General features: G+C 42.4%; 1 protein-coding gene and 1 long non-coding RNA gene across 4 annotated transcripts in view; one reads left to right on the top strand and one right to left on the bottom strand.

Annotated features, from left to right (window-relative positions):
* Positions 1-18403, top strand: part of LOC311256385 (rho guanine nucleotide exchange factor TIAM1-like) — a 46013-nt gene that overhangs the window by 22093 nt on the left and 5517 nt on the right. For all 3 annotated transcript variants that reach the window (XM_084351410.1, XM_084351412.1, XM_084351411.1), the window contains exons 2-17: positions 502-593; positions 702-1623; positions 2613-3069; positions 3523-3695; positions 3931-4155; positions 5806-5991; positions 7554-7700; positions 7852-7926; positions 8303-8473; positions 8823-8927; positions 9401-9482; positions 9774-9860; positions 10622-10834; positions 11477-11577; positions 16597-16782; positions 18047-18115. In XM_084351410.1, coding sequence (XP_084207536.1) covers positions 712-1623; positions 2613-3069; positions 3523-3695; positions 3931-4155; positions 5806-5991; positions 7554-7700; positions 7852-7926; positions 8303-8473; positions 8823-8927; positions 9401-9482; positions 9774-9860; positions 10622-10834; positions 11477-11577; positions 16597-16782; positions 18047-18115 — 3189 coding nt within the window. In that variant the 5' untranslated portion in view covers positions 502-593; positions 702-711. The remainder of the gene's footprint in view (positions 1-501; positions 594-701; positions 1624-2612; positions 3070-3522; positions 3696-3930; positions 4156-5805; positions 5992-7553; positions 7701-7851; positions 7927-8302; positions 8474-8822; positions 8928-9400; positions 9483-9773; positions 9861-10621; positions 10835-11476; positions 11578-16596; positions 16783-18046; positions 18116-18403) is intronic.
* Positions 13251-18403, bottom strand: part of LOC311256387 — a 40392-nt gene continuing 35239 nt past the window's right edge. The window contains exon 5 of the long non-coding RNA XR_014622492.1: positions 13251-13849. This is a non-coding gene — a long non-coding RNA (uncharacterized lncRNA). The remainder of the gene's footprint in view (positions 13850-18403) is intronic.

Here is an 18403-nt window from a genome sequence, read left to right as displayed (position 1 = left end):
GAATGACGAAGAAGCAACAAAATAAGCCAGGACTGAGTCAACTTTGCTCCGGTGTTCTGACTTATTTTTGTGTTTAATTTCCAAATTGCCTACTGGAATAAGAGGCATATGATGTGATTCATCATACATGCTTGGGCCAGTGATCATGCAGTGATCTTTTTTCCTCAGTGTAAAGGCAATAGTTTTAAAATCCCCATCTTGGTTCCAGTTGATAAATGCTCAAACCATCCTAGATTTAACTGACCATCTCTGTATCTTTGTTCTATATTATTATTCAAGCAGTCTGGACAAAGTTGTGTCACATGAATTATGCTCTGTGAATGTATGCAGGGCTCTTGGGTGAAAAACTCAAGAAAGCCACCATGGACACATCAACATTATGGTTTACATATCCATCTTTAGCTACAGATTTATGCCATTATTTAATTATAACAGCATAAATGATTGGAAGCACATATGGCACACATTGATGTGATTTCTCATCTGGATGTCTGTTTTCAGAGCTTTGTGGATTGTACCAGCAGCCGAAGGACCAAACTGTCTGAAGATGCAGTGACAAACAAAATGCCTGAAAAATAATTAAGATCCTGCAGGTAAGCTAACATTCAGACAGAATTGTCAGAAACTGTCATTTTATGTCTGATACATTATGTTCCTCTACTGATTTATTTAAGCTGTATGTCCTATGCTCTTCTGTTCAGCCTCCGAGTCATGGGAAATGTCGAGAGCCAGAACGGGGACCATGCCCTCTACGGTAACGAACATGGCTATTTGTCACGTAAGCACATGTCTCGGTCTCTTCGCATCTCCAACAAGCAGTCCAGACGCTCTCGACATGCCTCATCAGGGAAAATAGAGCACAGAAACTCTGAGACAAGCACCCGCTCAAGTAGCACCCCCAGTATCCCACAATCACTGGCTGACAATGGCCTGGAGCCCTTCAATGAGACAAATATACTCCCAGACTTTGGAAGCCCCATTTGGGTGGACCGTGTGGCCATGAACCTGCGGCCGGTGTCCTTTCACATTGACTTGGCCAATCCCTCTGTGCACATGAATGCGATGCACATAACCCTACCTGGCCCAACTGCAGAGGAGGTGCAGGACGAAGATGTGTACACAGGTGAGGTAACATACCTCAAGAAAAGTCAGGACGGCTCCAAGGAGACCGTCAGCTTCAAGAAGAAGAGGTCTAAGTCTGCAGACATGTGGCGAGATGACAGCCTGGAGTTTTCTCTGTCCGACCTCAGCCAAGAGCACCTGACCAGCACAGAGGAAATCATAGACCCAGCCAATGAGAGAGACTTTACTGACTGCGAAGGCCACCTGCAGTCCAGCCCCACAGACTCCGCTGACAGGACAAACTCTCTTGATGAGCTGTATAGCCAGAAGAACCCTGCCCGCCAGCAAGTCCAACGGCGCTATGCTAAGTGGCATGACGGCAGCAGGGCTATCAGGGAGGGAGGGGACGATAAGATGCTCTCCCCATCAGAGGAGGATGGGAACACCTACGGTGCATACACTCTCCCCTGCCGGCGTTCCCACTGCCTGTCAGAGGGCCTGAGCAGCCACCAAGCTGCCATGTGTGCCAGTATGCAGGGCAGGAGGGCGCAGACTATACAGGTAAGATGTAGAGCAGTTTCACTTTTTGCTGATCTTTTACACCACTAATTTGACTCACATAATCTAATTTAAAATGAGAAAAATATCATTTCCTGCATCCAGAAAATGTAAATTGGGTATTCATGTCTGTCTGATACTCTTCTTACATACATACATTGAAATGTCAGTGCCCTGAACTGTTGAAGCTGCGTCATGGTTCCTTTTCTGCTCCTTGGACAGGGTATGAAAAGCTGTGCAGAATCTTAATGTAGTCTGGTGGCATCACCAATAAAGACAGCTCCCCTCATTCATTTTTTTCCCCTCATTGTGTCTCAGCGTTTCCTCTCCTGCATTCACCTCACAGATAATAAGCTGCTGAAACAGATAAAGTGAAGACAGAATGCAAATGCCAGGGAAGCGATTTCCTGATGAAACTGTTGTTTTTCTTGGAGAAGAGGCTGCGGGGGGGCCACAGCTTAAAGTCACTCCCCGTTTGAAATGCCTCAGTCTTTTGTTATGATAATGAGGGGAGGCCTGTGGAAGAGTGTAACAGTAAAACGTGTATGGTGGCCCTGTCACTGCGGGGCACCGTCAGCCCTGGTGAATGGAGCTCTGGAGCGCATGATTGGGTCATGTGACCAGATGGAGATACTGAGTTCGGTGTAACCCCCTTCATCTCCCAGGAGCCTTTGGCCATGTGGGTAGGAGAGGGCAGACCCTGCAGTGCCACAGGGAGGGCAGGCTGTACTCACGCAACAGCAGACGCTTTGCTGTGTGTAATTAATTTTGAGCAGAAACTCAGAATTAGGAAACCCTTGGACTCTCGTTAGGCATCTGTAGTCACAGTTTTTGTAACATGTTTACTTTAGAAAAATGTCTCTATCCTGTATCTGCAGAGACTGTGTAGTCATCAGTCAGAGTAGGAGTTGTTGACTGGCTTCCTTCTTAGTGATGAAGAAAACGTGGGTGCCATGCCTTCTCACCTGTCTTGTGCTTCTGCCACGACGCAGGATGTCACAGCCGGGGAGGGCAGCGAGTACGAGGACAGCGGCATCGACGGGGTGACGGCGGAGGCAGAGCACCAGACAAGACGCTACAAGACCATGTCAGCCTCCTTCTCCGTGTGTTCGGCGGCCGGCAGGAGCATGTTCGCTGGCAGCGACAGTGGCAGCAGCAGCGGCGGCGGGGCCAGTGAGTGTGTACAGGGTGTGTATGAGAACTTTCGTCAAGAACTGGAGATGAGCTCCTGCCAGACAGAGAGTTTGGAGGAGGCGGGGTCTGCCCTGAGTGACGAGCAGAGCACTATGAGCTCCGCCTACCAGTCTGACCCATTGCTAAGTGTCGCCCAGGGGATGGTGCGCAAAGCTGGTAGGCTTGCCGTCAAGAACTTCCTCGTGCATAAGAAGAACAAGAAAGTGGAGTCGGCCACAAGGCGCAAGTGGAAGAGTTACTGGGTTTCCCTGAAAGGTTTGTTATGCCCTCAATGTATCCATAACATTTACACTTTAGTCCATAATCTCTGTATTCATACAGCTCAGTCAACATGCATGCCTTTGATGATGTTGATGTTTTAGCTGACATAATGTATCTTAGGCAGAAATACTTAATCAAATCTAACTTGAACTAAACTCGGTAAACCCCGCTTTAAATCAAGCATGATACAAACCTCATTATCATATTTTATGCCACTTGACAGGGCTTGAAATTAACACAGTACTCTTATGATCATGATGTCTTCCTTGCTGAGAAGTCAGCCATGCTGCACTTCTTAATGTTGGCCACTGGAGAGCAGAGTTTAATTGCTTGAGCAAATCTGGCTTTTTAACAAAATCCTTAGAATCACTGTTATTCTTTCCTAGAGATTGGGCCCTGCAAGTGTCTGTGCTGATAAGTAATAAATAGATTTGTTTGTTTTTTCAGGTTGCACTTTGTTCTTCTATGAGACTGATGGGCGTTCAGGGATCGACAACAACAGTATTCCCAAGCATGCCATCTGGGTAGAGAACAGCATTGTTCAGGCTGTTCCAGAGCATCCCAAAAAGGACTTTGTGTTCTGTCTCAGCAACTCCCTGGGAGATGCTTTTCTTTTTCAGGTAAGAGAATGCTTAAATGTCATCTGGTCTGTGAATAAGTGCAAACTCTCCCACAGGCATGTATTATCTTGACCTATATGTACTCTGTTTTCTTTTCTTTCATGCTCTTTTAGTCTGATTTGCTTTTATAATTATTAGTGAATCAACATAGGAACAGCAAGTAAAGGGCTTTTTATTTTGAATGTCAGAGGCTGGTTTGTTGTTTAACCTCTGACCTTTGTCTGTCCCCACGCAGACCTGCAGCCAGACAGAGCTGGAGAACTGGATCACAGCCATCCATTCGGCATGTGCCACTGCCGTTGCCCGCCAGCACCACAGAGAGGACACGGTGCGCCTGCTTCGAGCCGAAATCAAGAAACTAGAGCAGAAGATAGACATGGACGAGAAGATGAAGAAAATGGGGGACATGCAGCTGTCTGCTGTTACTGACACCAAGAAGAGGAAGACGATCCTGGATCAAGTAGGTTTTATTCTCCTTTCTGACTTCAGCTTGTCTCTCTGAGTTGTCAGGCAGTTTGGGATTTTGGGAAGTATTATCTTGACTGGAAGAGTCTGGAAATTTGATGGATTCTCTGAGGAAGTCAGGGAATATCAAGCAGAGAGCAGCTCAGAAAATCACTTCACTGAGTATAATACTTATTTTTATTTTAACAACACTTAACACATTAATTGTTACTGCATTTTATATTTTTGTTGCTTGTTAAAGCAGCCTTTTTTCTTCCACTTAACCTTTTTACAAAAACAAGTTATTCTGAGAGGAAAATTTCCAAACATTGACAGGGTAATGTCTGTCAACAACTTAAGCAGGGTCTCAATTTAAAATATTTAAAGAAAATATAAGATGGAAACAAAATGGTCAGCACAGATTGTTTTTTTAATGGGATATAAACATCTGCAGCTAGCAGACATTCAAGTTAGTTCAGAGTCTCCTAATGGGATAGAATATTTAATTATCATTTAATTCAGAATCAAAGTACCTCTTGCAATTGGACAATTTTCCTCCACAGCAGTTTAAGTGGAAACCAACCAATTTATCCATTTAAAAGTTTTATGAGCAAGCCAGGAGGCACTGATAAAAGGTCACAGACATGCTTCGTCTTGATTTAGTAAAGCAGCAGACAAATGCAGTATTTCATCAACACAAGAGCCCTTGGCATCAACCTCCTGCTGCTGCTCTTTCTAACAGATAACTGTCAGAAAGAGCAGCTCCAGGATGAACTGAACTTTTCTTAACTACTAGAGCACTTGAGGTGTTTTTCATTTATACTGTTAAATGGCCACGGTGACAATAACCTTTTTATTATTTCAAAACACATTAAACTTGTGTATTGTTTGCTTAACAACAGGTATCACGTGTGTAGGTTTTTCAATATCAGTGTCCCCTAGTTGTTCTGATGCAAGAAACTGCAGATGGAAAGAGAAGTAGGGAGAGGTATAAGGGGAATTAAGTAACAGATCTCAGGGGTATCATCTGGTATCATCCGGCTGCTGATGCTAGATACCTATCAGAACCAGATTGCTTATTGTTTTTTAACACTGTATGCATTTGGCTCACGTTGATTGCCTGCCATTCTCTCAATTAATCACAAAGCTCATATTGTCTTTAATAGGTCTGTTTACAGAGAAGGGTGATCAAACGGCCTTTGTTTGGTCAGTTAGGTAGTGACTGGTTGGAGCGGTTCTGTTTGGCAGTGTCAGGTTTCACATTGTGCAGAACTGAATGGATATAGGCCCGCTCCTTAGAAAGCTGAAACGCTCCCAGCCTCTATCTGCCAGTGGAATGTGCAGTATTGTTTCTTTCTCGTCTCTGGGCTACTTGGCAGTGATACAGAGCCCCTCCACCATGGCGCTGGCCGCCTCTTCCAAACACCAGTGCAGGACCGTGACTGGGAGGGGATGGCCCAGTGAATAATCACAATGTCCTGCTCTACTGCCCCAGTAAACATCTAACCATTGGGAACAGAGAGTGCAGGTTGGCAACACTCTGAGCAAAGTGGTAACAGAGCTTCCGGGGGAGAGATGAGATGCTCCATCTTGGTCTGAAGTTGACAAACAAGTGTCTTGATGAACAAGTAACTGGATGTGTTGTTGTGTCCTTCTCTCTCTGCAGATCTTCCTGTGGGAGCAGAACCTGGAGCAGTTTCACATGGATCTATTCCGGTTCAGGTGCTACCTGGCCAGTCTGCAGGGAGGAGAGCTGCCCAACCCCAAACGCCTCCTGGCCTTCGCCTCTCGCCCCACCAAGCTTGCAATGGGCCGACTGGGTATATTCTCTGTCTCCTCCTTCCATGCACTGGTAAATATTATGTCTTTGTATTTTCATGTTTTATTAAATGCTCTTATTTTATCTGGTTTTATGAAGAATTGTAATTATATGGTTTCATGTAATGTTGGTCTTCCATATATGTGTGAAATTTGTTGGAGTATTTCTTTCTCTTCTCCATGTCTGTGTTTGTCGCTCATTCACTGAGGAGGACGAGATGCAACTGTACAGTAGACTTGTTGTGATAACTAAAAGGAAAAGGTGTAAAAAAAATTGTCAAATCTGGAGAAATACTGGAGTGCTGTGACCTTGAGAGGAAACTGAGAGAGGGCCGTGTGGCTGGTGCCTTTACAAATATGTATGGAAACCAGTGAATATTTGAGGGACCATTGTATAGCTCAAGTACACTTCAGCAACTCAGTTCTTACAGCTAACCTTCAGTTATGGGATGATTTTTCTTAACACTATGCTGCCCTTATATTTAGATGTTCCTTGGATTGTAAGCATAGCAAGCAAAAATATTGTACCTCCCTCAAAATACACATTGTCATCGCTGAATACACCTGGTGACTCTTCTGACAGGGCAATTGATTCAGAAACTAAAATGTGTAGTGTCAAACCATGTACTTCCACAATGACTGCTATTTTGGAGCCTGGGTCTCATGCAGGGCACCTGTTTGGGCGGTTTGGTTCTGTTTTGGCCTCCCACTGCTGTACTACTCCACAGCTAAAAGCACTGCTAGTACAGGAAAACATCTATTTGATTTTTAGAGACAGATAAGTGAGGCACCTTTTTTTTTTTTTCGCCCCTCACCACCAACGCAGTGCCGGGGAGCAGGTGGGTGTTTGAGCTGAGATAGCAGGGTTGTATGTGTAACAAAAGAGACTATCTAACAGCTCTCTCCTCTTTTCTACTGTTTCACTCCACTCTAATTTGCTCATCTCTACTTCCATGAATACTTGTATCAGCAATATGTCCGAAGAGGACTGAGAAAAGTTGACAGAACAAAAAATGACAGAATGAGTGTCTAGGTTAAGTTGAGAGCATGCTTGCTCCTACATGCAGTGCTTTTTAATGCCTTATTCGGCATATTTTGTAAGTTCTAGGCTAGTAGAGTAGCCTAGAAATGCCAGGTTGTGTAAAAATCTGCATGTGCCTGGTGCTCATGTGGGCTTATATCTACAGATAAATGATTAAAAAGTTTATAAAATGAAAATGACAAAGAATAAGATATGCTTATATCTGTGCATCAGATCTCCCCCTTTGAGAAGGATTAACTTATTAACAATTTAGCATAGAGAGGCCAAGAACAAAATGCTTCTTGATCAACATGTTTTAATCAAACTGCTGTTTGCAAATGTTTTTGCAATTTTTGTCTCATGTGCTGTTCTTGTCTCCCTTTAAAGATGTTTTTTTTATTGGCGCTTATTTTTTAAACATCCCATTGCTTTGTTTTTATGTTGTTTATGTATATCATTTATATGCTACATGAACACATTTTTGCAAATTGTAATGTTATGTGAGGTCAAAAAGATTGTTGTCTCTGGCTCATTTGGCATGTTTGAGGCCTGACTGAGTCGTTATGTTTTTGCAGGTGGCCGCTCGCACAGAGACTGGAGTGAGACGGCGAACACAGGCCATGTCTCGTTCCTGCAGCAAGCGCAAGAGCAGGTTCTCCTCTCTCTGGGGTCTTGACACTACCTCAAAGAAAAAAACGAAAGCCCATCCCAGCATCAACCAGGTCCCTGGGGTTTTACAGTTATTTTCTAGTTTCAAGATGATCAATACAGCTACCTTAGCTACACAAAGATCTATCTACTTTTCCCTTAAGCATTTATCCTCCATCGTTCTGCTTGAGTCATGACCACTTGACCCTCTTTTTGTCCCAGCAGGTCTTTGCTGATGGTGAAGAGCCAGTGAAAAAGCCTGCAGATGGCATATATGTCGATCCTGCCAAGGAACACACAGTAAGGAGGAATCATTCTGTTTGCAAAAACATTGAGGTGTAGGTCAAACATGAGTTGGAACCTTCATCTAAATCTTGAGCCAGCACTGACGTCAATGACATATTAGCCTTCTATATATCCTGAGTAAGCAGCAGGGCAGAGGCCCAGAGGTGACAACTGTCACATCTACTCAACCACGCTGGAGATTGTAATTTTCTTTTCACTCCTTTTAAGCAAATGTACAGTAATGTACTACAGTCTTTAAAAAATCTATTGCAACCACTCTGTGTGTGTACTGGCAGTAGCTATTTAGATTGGAAGCAGAGGTGAGAGGCTGACAAAGTAAAATTAAATCTAAAGTAGCAGACTGTGAATCTTTTAATGTCTCTGTTCAAAGAAAAGTGAGGATGGAACTGTGAAAAGCCTTCCACGGCCCAGCACAGAAAGTGACCTCTGGGTTCCCGACCACCTCACCCCCTCGTGGGTGTGTCTACCAAATGACCAGCCGGTGCTAACCATCATCCAGCCGGGGGAGTCGGCACTGTGCGTTCTGGAAACCATCTGCAAGGTAACAGCTCCCAACCTTAAACGACCTGACACGACCCACAACTCAAATTTCACTGCAGTGATGTCTACATGACAAAGTCACTTGGAAATACAAGCACTTTTAAAAAGAAAGCAACTGTCGGCTTCTTAAATCATCATTTAACCAGACAAATAAAACTCTGACTTGCAGTAGCAGAAAGATGTAAAAACAAGTGTCACATCTCATTGTAAGAAGACTGTTGCTGGGTTAAAATACTGAACAGCTTTGTGAATCTGTATTTCAACCCAAAATGAGTCACTGATAAGCTGCTGTCAGTTTAATGGTATCAAGCAACCAATCCTCTTTCGGTATTCTCCTCTGCCTCCCACAGGCTCACCAGCTTGATCCCACCAAGCACTACCTGCGTCTCAAATTCCTTATCGAAAACCAAGTGCAATTCTACATTCCCAAACCAGAAGAGGATGTGTGCGACTTGGTATGTAAACACCTGCTCCTTCTCCGCCAGACTTTTCAAGTTTATAAAGGTCAACAACATGATTTGAGAAAGCTAGCGTTTGCATTAGAACGTGTGCAGAATCACAATATGGAGGAAATCAGACCATAAGAGCATCCTTGGTTGTGAATTATTAATAGGCTTTTTTACTTTTATCCTTTCGATTTCATGTGTTTTCTCCAGGGAAATGCCTCCCTTGGAAGACCATGCAACAAAACATAAATCCCATTCATGGGAGCCTTAATAAACACATCTGTAGTGCAGTTGTATTTACATCATGTAATTATGACATGTCATCGACCATCGTTCATGAAGACACTGTTAGATTCTTTGTCTAAGAATAGAGAAAATTAGCACTGTCTCTTCACACCGTCAGTAACCCACCCACCAGAATATGAATAAAGTAGGCCGTTGTCTCATCATTTATATAATGACTTTCTTTTTGTTCTTCGCAGCTTTACAAAGAAATTGAGCTCTGCTCCAAAATAACAAAAGTAATCCAGTTTGACAGAGACGAGTCCTGCATGATCGGTTACGGTAGGAACCATTTAAATAATCCTGTGTAGTTTCTTTTAGATTGACGATTGTAATATGATTTTGTTTTTTTCAGTAAAGATGCTATTATGAAGTCAAAGATTTCATATGTGGTGCTGTTGTTTTGAGCATAATTGCTTTTCTTTGACCTGTACACAACCTGTTTTTTTTTTCAGAATATTCCCATTTGTACTGCACAAATCCTCTGGTGTGTTTTATGTAAGAGTCCCTTTTCTCTCTCTTTTTTTCTCTCCTCCTCTTCTCGCCTCTCTGCCTCTCCTTTTCCTCCTCCAGGTTTCTCCATTTCAGTGGTGGAGGAGGACGGAGAACAGCAGCTCTACATCACTGATGTGAAAGCAGGCGGATTAGCCTTCGCCAAAGGTTCATTACCCTTCATTTCCATCAAATAAACTCCCTTCAAAGACAATCAATCTGTGACTGTGACCTGATGAGTTACAATAGAAGAAAGGAGAATCTGGGGAGCATTAGCAGTTTTTTAATTCTTTTACATGTTTTGAAAACAGCAGTTCTCTCACATTGAGATCAATAGACATTTATACTCTCTCTCTTTAGAAATGCATTAGCACATGTTTTTCAATAGGCAGGGAAGGTTTCAGAGAACACAGCAGCTCTCAAGGGCGTTGATTACTATAATCATAACCACACTGCCTCTCACTGGCCTTCGTAGCAGGGCTAACAATGTGAAGCAGCTGTAGTGAGTTGTCGTTTCAGCATCGCCCTTCACACAAAGTTAGATTGCAGGGTTGAGTGATGTCAAAATATCATGCTGGAGTTGGTCATGGTGCAGGTAGAGTGCATGCAGTGCTGCAAAAAATCAGAGACCTGCACTGTCTCTGCAGCTGACACTTCATAGGGCATAGAGAAGTATGTCTGAAAGGCAAAGAAAAGCTAACAATTCTGCAACTAATGGTCTCTAAAGTGGTATTTTTACTTTGTTTTGGTTTCTTGCAATAATGTCATCTCATGTTAATTGGGATTTTAATGATCAGTTAATCAATGGTGGCAGTGAGATGGATTGTTGTTGTTAGTCTCTTAGTTTGGGATGTTTACCGTTTACTTCGTGCATGGATGCGTGACAGGAAGTAAATTGAATCAAAGCTGATGGTGTGCCCACTTTGCAGGTCTAAATGCAGGGGATGAAATTCTTCAGCTGAATGGAAAAGACTCCCACAGTCTGAACTTCTCCGACATGAAGGCGGCATTTTCTCAAGCCTCGCTGGCTTTAACAGTCAACACGCTGCCTTCTGTGGAGCGCCGTCAGCTCTGCTACCTGCCGCCACGCCGCTCAGATGCAGAGGAAGATCTCTACACCGACATCTTCTCCCAGAGTCAAGGTGAGAAGCACCATCAAATGCAGCCTAACATGGAAATATTTTGCCTTCTTTACTCAGGTAATGCTGCATCAGGCAACCTGGAACATTCACAGTTCCAATTGGCAAACTGAAAAGTTTGACTTGAAAAATCCAATTTCCATAAATCATGCACTGTGTGGTAAAAGCAACCAATGGCTCTCAGTATGGTCATGTTTACCGACCCAGATGGCACTTTATGCCAACGAATACCACATGGATCAGAAAGGCTTTGTGAGAAGGAAAAGTTCCTTGCCGGTGTCCTTTAATGACACCAGTTCATTTATGCAAACATGGTAAATCCACAGGGTCTCAATTAGGGAGATAGGAGGCGCTCAGCAGTGTGCTGCAGCCCCACACTGTGGATTAGTTTGACAAGGTCAGAGTGTTTTGCATAAAGGTCTTTAATCTTAATAAAAAATGACAAGACAAGGACAATAATACTCATGTAATTTACAATAATTGTGAAAATACCTACATCTCATTTAAAAAGGTCCAATGGGTAGGATTTGGAGGCAGAACTGAAATATTATTCATAATTATGTTCTCATTAGTGTCTGATTTGTTGCATTTGTTACCAAAGTGCCGTTAATATCTACAGCTCATACATGACTGTTTTGTCTGCAGAGGAGATCCTGGACGATGGAGTGGGGCTGTTGCTCGAGAGCTCAGGCGACAGCCTGGACGACGACTCTGAGATCTTCAGTGAGTTCGATGAGTGCAGAAAGGTAAGAGCCGCGGATCATTATTTGTTTGTGGAATGTGGTTGAGTACAACTGCAGAGAATATCTTACAACATGCCCTTTATGTGATGTGCTGGCTCCTGCGTTTGATTCCTGTCCTTGTCCTTCCAGCATCCCCCTCAGCTCTGCGTTATCATGAAAAAAGCACTTAAGAACCACTTGCTTCAACACGGTTTGATGTACCATCTGTTACTGGCTCATTTTATCTTGTTTAGGAAAGCAGAGTAGTATCCATATTTATATAACACCATGCTTCTCGATACAAATCTGCACCAGGTTTTCTGACACGCAGCTGTTTTAACTGTATTTAGTGACGTCTGATGTAATAAAAATCAGCAGGACTAAAATATTTATGTACGCCTACATGAAGCTGAATGAATTGTTATCTTATGCATTTGAGACTTGAAGCACGTGAAGAGACGTTTTCACTTTTAATGATTATAGCCAAGTGATGGATGAGACTTTGATTAAGCTTGCCCTGTAATTGCTTAATTATGTGTGGTGATTTGGATCAGGTAATGGATGGAGGCGTGTTCATTTTAACTCTAAATGAACATTCAGATACAAATTACTGAATAAATCTCAGAGCAGGGTTGGCAAAACAAGCAAAAAGACTCAAAGACTTGACTGTATACTATTGAAGTGCTTTGGCTTGCAAGATGAGTCATTCTTCTTATGCTGAGTAAAAAGTAAGCCTCAGGGTGGAAAAACACAAAATATATTAGATTAAAGCAGTGGTATCTTCTTTCTGTAGCTGACTTCAAAGGACAACTGGGTTTCTGCTTATGACATGATGAATGAAAATATTTCCTCTTGCAGATTAGTTTATCTCTTATCAAATCACTGGATTACTACACCAGTCCTCATTGCAACTCCAAAGATCACTGTGAGATCCTCAGTCACCCCACTTGCCCTTCAAATTGTGGACTGCTCATTACTGCTCATTTATCTCTTCTCTCTTTAATGAGCTGCAATTAATCAAATATTGTACATATTCTAGTTAATTGCCTGTGTGATAATTAATAACAATGCTATGGATATGAGCAAAATAGAGGCAAAAAATATCAGTGATTCATACTATCAGTGGTGGTGTAGGTGTTGTTTTGTCCTGTTAAATTGTACCTCTTTGAGGCTAGATGGCTCAGTTTTCAAAGACAAAGGAAGCGTGTAACTTACTGATTTATCTTCAAATAGTTTCAGTACTACAGAGTGCAGCCTACACGGATTCATCAAAGTGCAGAGATGACAAAGGATTTAAGTCTTTGTTTCTGAAATGTGGTAATGATGGCTGGAAATGCACCAAAGGCTCACTAATAACAGAACAAAATCAGACAAGTGTTTGCGCTTTTTGTCTGTGCGTAACAAGAATTAAGCAGTCATCATGGTGTATAGAAGGAGAGGGCTCTTGTATACACCATGATGATCATTTATTTCTTTAATTTCCTCTTACAACAACTGTTTGTACAATCAGTGAAAACCTGCCGCAACAACCGTAACCGAGAGTTTTGTTTCCGAAAATGAAGTAGCTGTAAAGTGAAGTCATTTCTCACTTTTACTTCTACAACACTTTCATCTTGTTGTAAAAAAAAAAAAAAAAGCTATTTGCAATATTTGTTTCTCTTCCCTTTTTTACTTGTCCTGGGGTGTATTTAGATGGTCTCATTGGTTGGTTGTCAGGCTTTCATGCCAGAAATTCAGACCAAGGACTTCTTCCTCTAAGACTCACCATTTGGTAGTGACTGGTCGTGATTTCCTCAGTTGTTACACAAGTTGTGACATCTACTCAGAGATGGATGACATCTTCATGAGGTATTATCTGCAGGTGTATTTTCCTCCAAGGGCATTTTCAGGGCTTATCACAGCTGAACTTATCACAGGAAATGGTGCCTCATTAGATTTGTCACTTATCATTAAATACATTTTGGCACGCCTGAACCTTTCCCACTCTTCATTGTCTTCCTGCAAACCCTCCCACACCAGTTGTTCCTGTATTCACCTTCCTCTGCAGCCTGCTCCTTTGCAGCTCCCCTCTCCCCATCACTCTCTCCCCATTCCTGAAATCCTGCATTTATATTCTGCTGCGGTGTGGCTCAACCAGCCAATCCTGCTCCACCGCAACCTTGAGGAGGAGACTCCTTCCTTTCCTCCTGCTCCTTTTCGTCTCTCCCCAGTCTGGAGGATTATCAAGACTCATTTACAATGCTGCTAGAGTTGGACAGATCTTCACACTCACACTGTGTGCCTGAGTTCACCCAGCCTGTAGAGAAGAGAGGAAGGGAGGGAGAGAGAGAAAACAGCAGAATATCAGTGACAGAACTACAGCAGACTCTGAAGGCGAAAAGAAGGGGAGTTGGAAGACAGTAAGCACTGGTGGGCGGAGAGGAGGAGGCTGAGCAGCTTCACTCATCCGTCATCACAAGCACCACAGCACCTTCTCCTTTTTTTAAAAACGGAGGGAAGACAAAAGGGCTGAGAAATGTGTTGGAGAGGCACAGTGTAGACTTGACTCTTTCCAAAGCCTGGAGACTCTTTCACTCCGGCACTTGAACCGTCCACCTGCACCTGGCTATGTCCGTCCTGAAGTGGACCAAGCACAGCAAGCGCTCTTCAGACTCCATTTATGACATGCTTCATCTGGTGAGATTCCTTCCTTGTACTTCCTTTCTCTATCTAGCTCTCGTTACTGCTGTGATAACATTGCAAGCTGTTGTGATCTTATTCCAGTGAGAGTAAAACACCTTTCTTTTGCATTTGTGTCACACCTCCTCTCGGCTGCTACAGACAGGCAACAGGAAGCTGTGAGTCACCGTTGTGTCGCAGAGTTACCCCATAATCACTGGAGGGCTCCACAGTATGAGAAAATAACAGCACTGCATGTAGGAGCTGAGTATCTACAGATCTGACTCCAGACAACTTGGACTTAACATGACTTTGACAAACTACCCTGAGCATTGTTGCAGTGACTCTGTGACTGTTGCAGAATTTTCTCTCTTGGCATGTCTAACTGTGATCTCAGGCTCATCTCAGTTTCAGAGGGCAGACGTGCAATCTTCTCCCCACTCCATCATCAGTGCTTTCATGCTTTAAAACTGTTTTTAATCTATATTTCATTCGCTAGGGGAAATACTCATCTCTTGCATCTCGCAGTCTCACCCATCACATCACCTCTTTTATCTGCATATTGTTCCTTTTATGTGATATTGAAGGCTTTGGACCCCCCCTCCCCCTCTGTTCCTTCTCTTCTCTCTGCCATGTCATGACTGTCCATGCATCCAAAGCTGCCATGGTGTTAATTAGCCTAGATTGTGATTGTGAAGGCGATGACTGGGCTGTCTTGTTAGGCTCAGTAAAATAGCTTGAGCTCAGCTGACAAATTAGGCAAATTCCCTTCTTTACTTTGCCATACAAATCTTCTTTTGGATTGAAAATGTGTGCTGCTGTTGAGTGCGTTTTTGTAACTTCTTTGCTGTCATACTGCACTTTAACTTCCATGGAATATGGGTTGAATATACAGCATCTCATCATATCACTAAAGTACTGCTGGAATGAATACCGACATGATGTACTGAGAAATTGTTATTGCAATTTAATGTTTTTTTAAGTGATATAGATTACATACAGACACAAGCTGTGTTTACTCATCAGCAAAAATATCAAAGTTCACAAAATGCACATTTAACTACAGATTTAGCTGGAATGACACCAGTGTAATTGGTGTAACTTGGATTTGCAACATTACATTTTCAGACATTATAGCACTACCCAATTCATCTGTTGATCTGGGAGCTGCCTGATTATTTTGGGAAATTGTCAAGAGGGCCGTCGTGCCTCACATATGGATGTGTCTGATTAGATAACAATGCTGACAACCGTAATCATGTGCAAAGCTCCATGAGAAGCTGCCTGACTGTCACTGCATAAGTGTTCCTACTTTGTTATTGCTTCTGTATTTCTTTTTATCATTTTTAGCGTACCATCTATCCATCTAACCTTTACACCTATCATCTGTTCATAGTTGTAAATCATGAAACAAATTAAGTGGAATTTTGTTTTTATACAAAATAATATCTAATTTGCAACACAAAGTTGTTTTGATGCCCTCAGATGTGATGATCAACTAGTAGCTCAAATCTTCGGAGACTGTATTATTATTATTTCCCAGGGGAGCTTATAGGTGTGACAGGATGAATCGCTTCTGTCTGGCCTATAAAAATCCTTATATTACCAACTGGAGACTTCTCAGCTCTCTGTTATGCACTCAGTGTCATCAATACCTGCTCGTAGTTCCTGTTAAGTGGTCGTAACTGTTGGCTCTCTGCAACTTTCATCATGTGATCTTCTCGTTTTGTCTACTCTAAAATGAGTCTCGTAAAGTGTATTCTTTCCTCATAAAATGAAATTCAGTTGGTATGAATGGAGTTCTCTTTTCTTTTGTGTTTATATTGATGTCAAAATGACATTTGGAAGTTCCTGCTGGTGAGGCTGCAGCCTGTTGCGAACAAAGTATTAGTTCAGCTATGTAGCCTGTCGTTGAGTGGGGTTTATTTTTGTTCAAAATGATAGTCTAATGCACATCAAGGCTGGTCTCCACGGCAACCCCTACTGTATCTGGACAGACACTGTTGTGTGTATATTTTGATTTCGTGAAAAGGGATGAATCATCATACACCACCGATCCATCAGTAGGAGGAAAACACCAGGGAAAAGAGGGGATGTGAGTGAAAGAGAGAGAGGCGGAGAGTCATTGTTATGACAGACTGAAAATAGACCAAATTAGTGCAAATGATTTTTTTAGAGCTGCCTCTCTGCCTCTTTCCAGGCTCACTCTCTGCACAGTCATGAATCCGTGTACATCAGTAGGTGGAAAGTAACACCTGCATGTTCGCATTTGAGGTGCTGCTTCTGTGCTGATCGCTCGATGTTGTGGATTTGACTTCTTTTGCCTTCAAGTTGGAATTGCATAATTTATCATACCATACTATTCTTTCCCTCTTCGATTTGCAGAGTACAGAGCAAGTCGCTGCTTTCTGCCGCAGTCTCCATGACATGAATCCCTCGGAGTGTGTGTCCTCTTCGCCTAGCCCGGACTCGCCCTTCCCACCTCCTGCAACTCCTCGACAGCTCTCTGATGCCGACAAGCTCCGCAAAGTCATTTGTGAACTCGTGGAGACCGAACGCACCTATGTCAAAGTCAGTATCACTCATCTTATTTGTAAGGTCCAGATGGTGTTTGTGTGTGCGTTCCTCCTGTCGATCGATCTGTGTTTCTGTCTGCCTCGGGTTGTGTTAGTCTTACACATTACCTATTCCACATGACCAATCCATATTTATCTCTATGTCCCAGGAGATACGAGGGGGACACAGCTGTGCCCTTGCCTGGATATTGCCTAATCTTTTTCTGCCCAGTATAGATGTGGCTCAGTGGAATAACTGGGTTAGAGAGACCATATAATGGAATAATGTCAAGGCTATCTAAAATGTTATACCTCATTACAGGTGGCACCTGTATACGTAGAGATACTTATTATAGAAATCACATTATGCATGATAGATGGTGTACTGTAGAACCTTCAGAGGGGATTGTTTTTGATTTAGGTGAGCTTGGGCTGTTATTCCTAATTACCCACAGTCAAATGGACATTGCTTTTGTGTGTCTGTGCGCACAGTTAGCAGTTTGGGACTAGGCAGTCAAACAGCTATTGTAATACAGGGGTAGACAAAATAATGTAAACAATAAATAAAGAAGGACTTGGTTTGGCATATTAAGTTGGCTCGTTAGCTTTATTTGCCAAATACTATAGGCTGCGTCATATTCTAGTTTCAGCTTGTGTTGGTGTTGCAGTTTGTTTGGCACATGTTGTCATGATTTTCAAGACGAATACTTGAGACATCTTAAATGAAAAATTCAGGTACAGATTTATTTTTTAAGCAAGATTTTCAGAAGTAACCATTATCTTGTCTATTCCGTGTAGACATCTTACCTTCTCGCAAAGACTTAAGTTATATCTTAATAAAATGGACATGTTTTAAGCTCCTCTTATTTAACACCAATAATTAGAAAGTAAATAGGAGGTTGATTGAGCTGGTTATTAAATAATAAGATTGATGAGAAATATGTAAATTACAGTGCAGTGTTTTGTTTGGCCAGCCATCTTTCTTTGGAGAATTTAGATTAGCAGAGCTACTAATTAATCTCATGGGCTTTGACAGTTCATCCTAGGTAACCGTTGCCATCGTAATTTATTTAATTTCCATATAGCTTCCTTCCCTTTAAAGAAAGGCATCCAAAAGGCCCCCTCTTCTTTGATCTAGGAGGGACTCTCTTGCACCTTAATCACTGTTTTGTTGTGAGGAATATTTAAGATTTATGTAAAGCTACATATTTTTCATGTCTGCATTTCACGTAATGAATTGGACAACCCTGACGCAAACAACATTCATTCTTGTCTTCCAGGATCTCAATTGCCTGATCGGGAGGTATTTGACCCCACTGCAGAAAGAGACCTTCCTCACGCAGGATGAGGTATGTCAGATGTTCCCTGTGAGCCTTTGAGGAGTAGTTGGCTTTTAAATGCCAACAGTTGTTGAAATGTTTCGAAGAAAAGTGGGTTACATAATCATGAGAAGAGCAGCTGTGTACGAGGACAAGAGGAGTGGATGATGAGAGAAAGAGGGGGAGGTTTGCAAAGTAAAGAGATGTTTTTCATGCATTAGCAATAATGAAATTAATTTAATTGTATTACATTGTGAGCACTTCCATGCTCTAGCTATAGCAATGGACCAGTATTGGATGAACCACAAAAAGAGAAAT

The sequence above is a fragment of the Pagrus pagrus genome (assembly GCF_965226575.1).
Source record: "Pagrus pagrus genome assembly, chromosome: 4".
Lineage (NCBI taxonomy): Eukaryota > Metazoa > Chordata > Actinopteri > Spariformes > Sparidae > Pagrus > Pagrus pagrus.
This window is presented reverse-complemented; position numbering and strand designations above follow the sequence as displayed.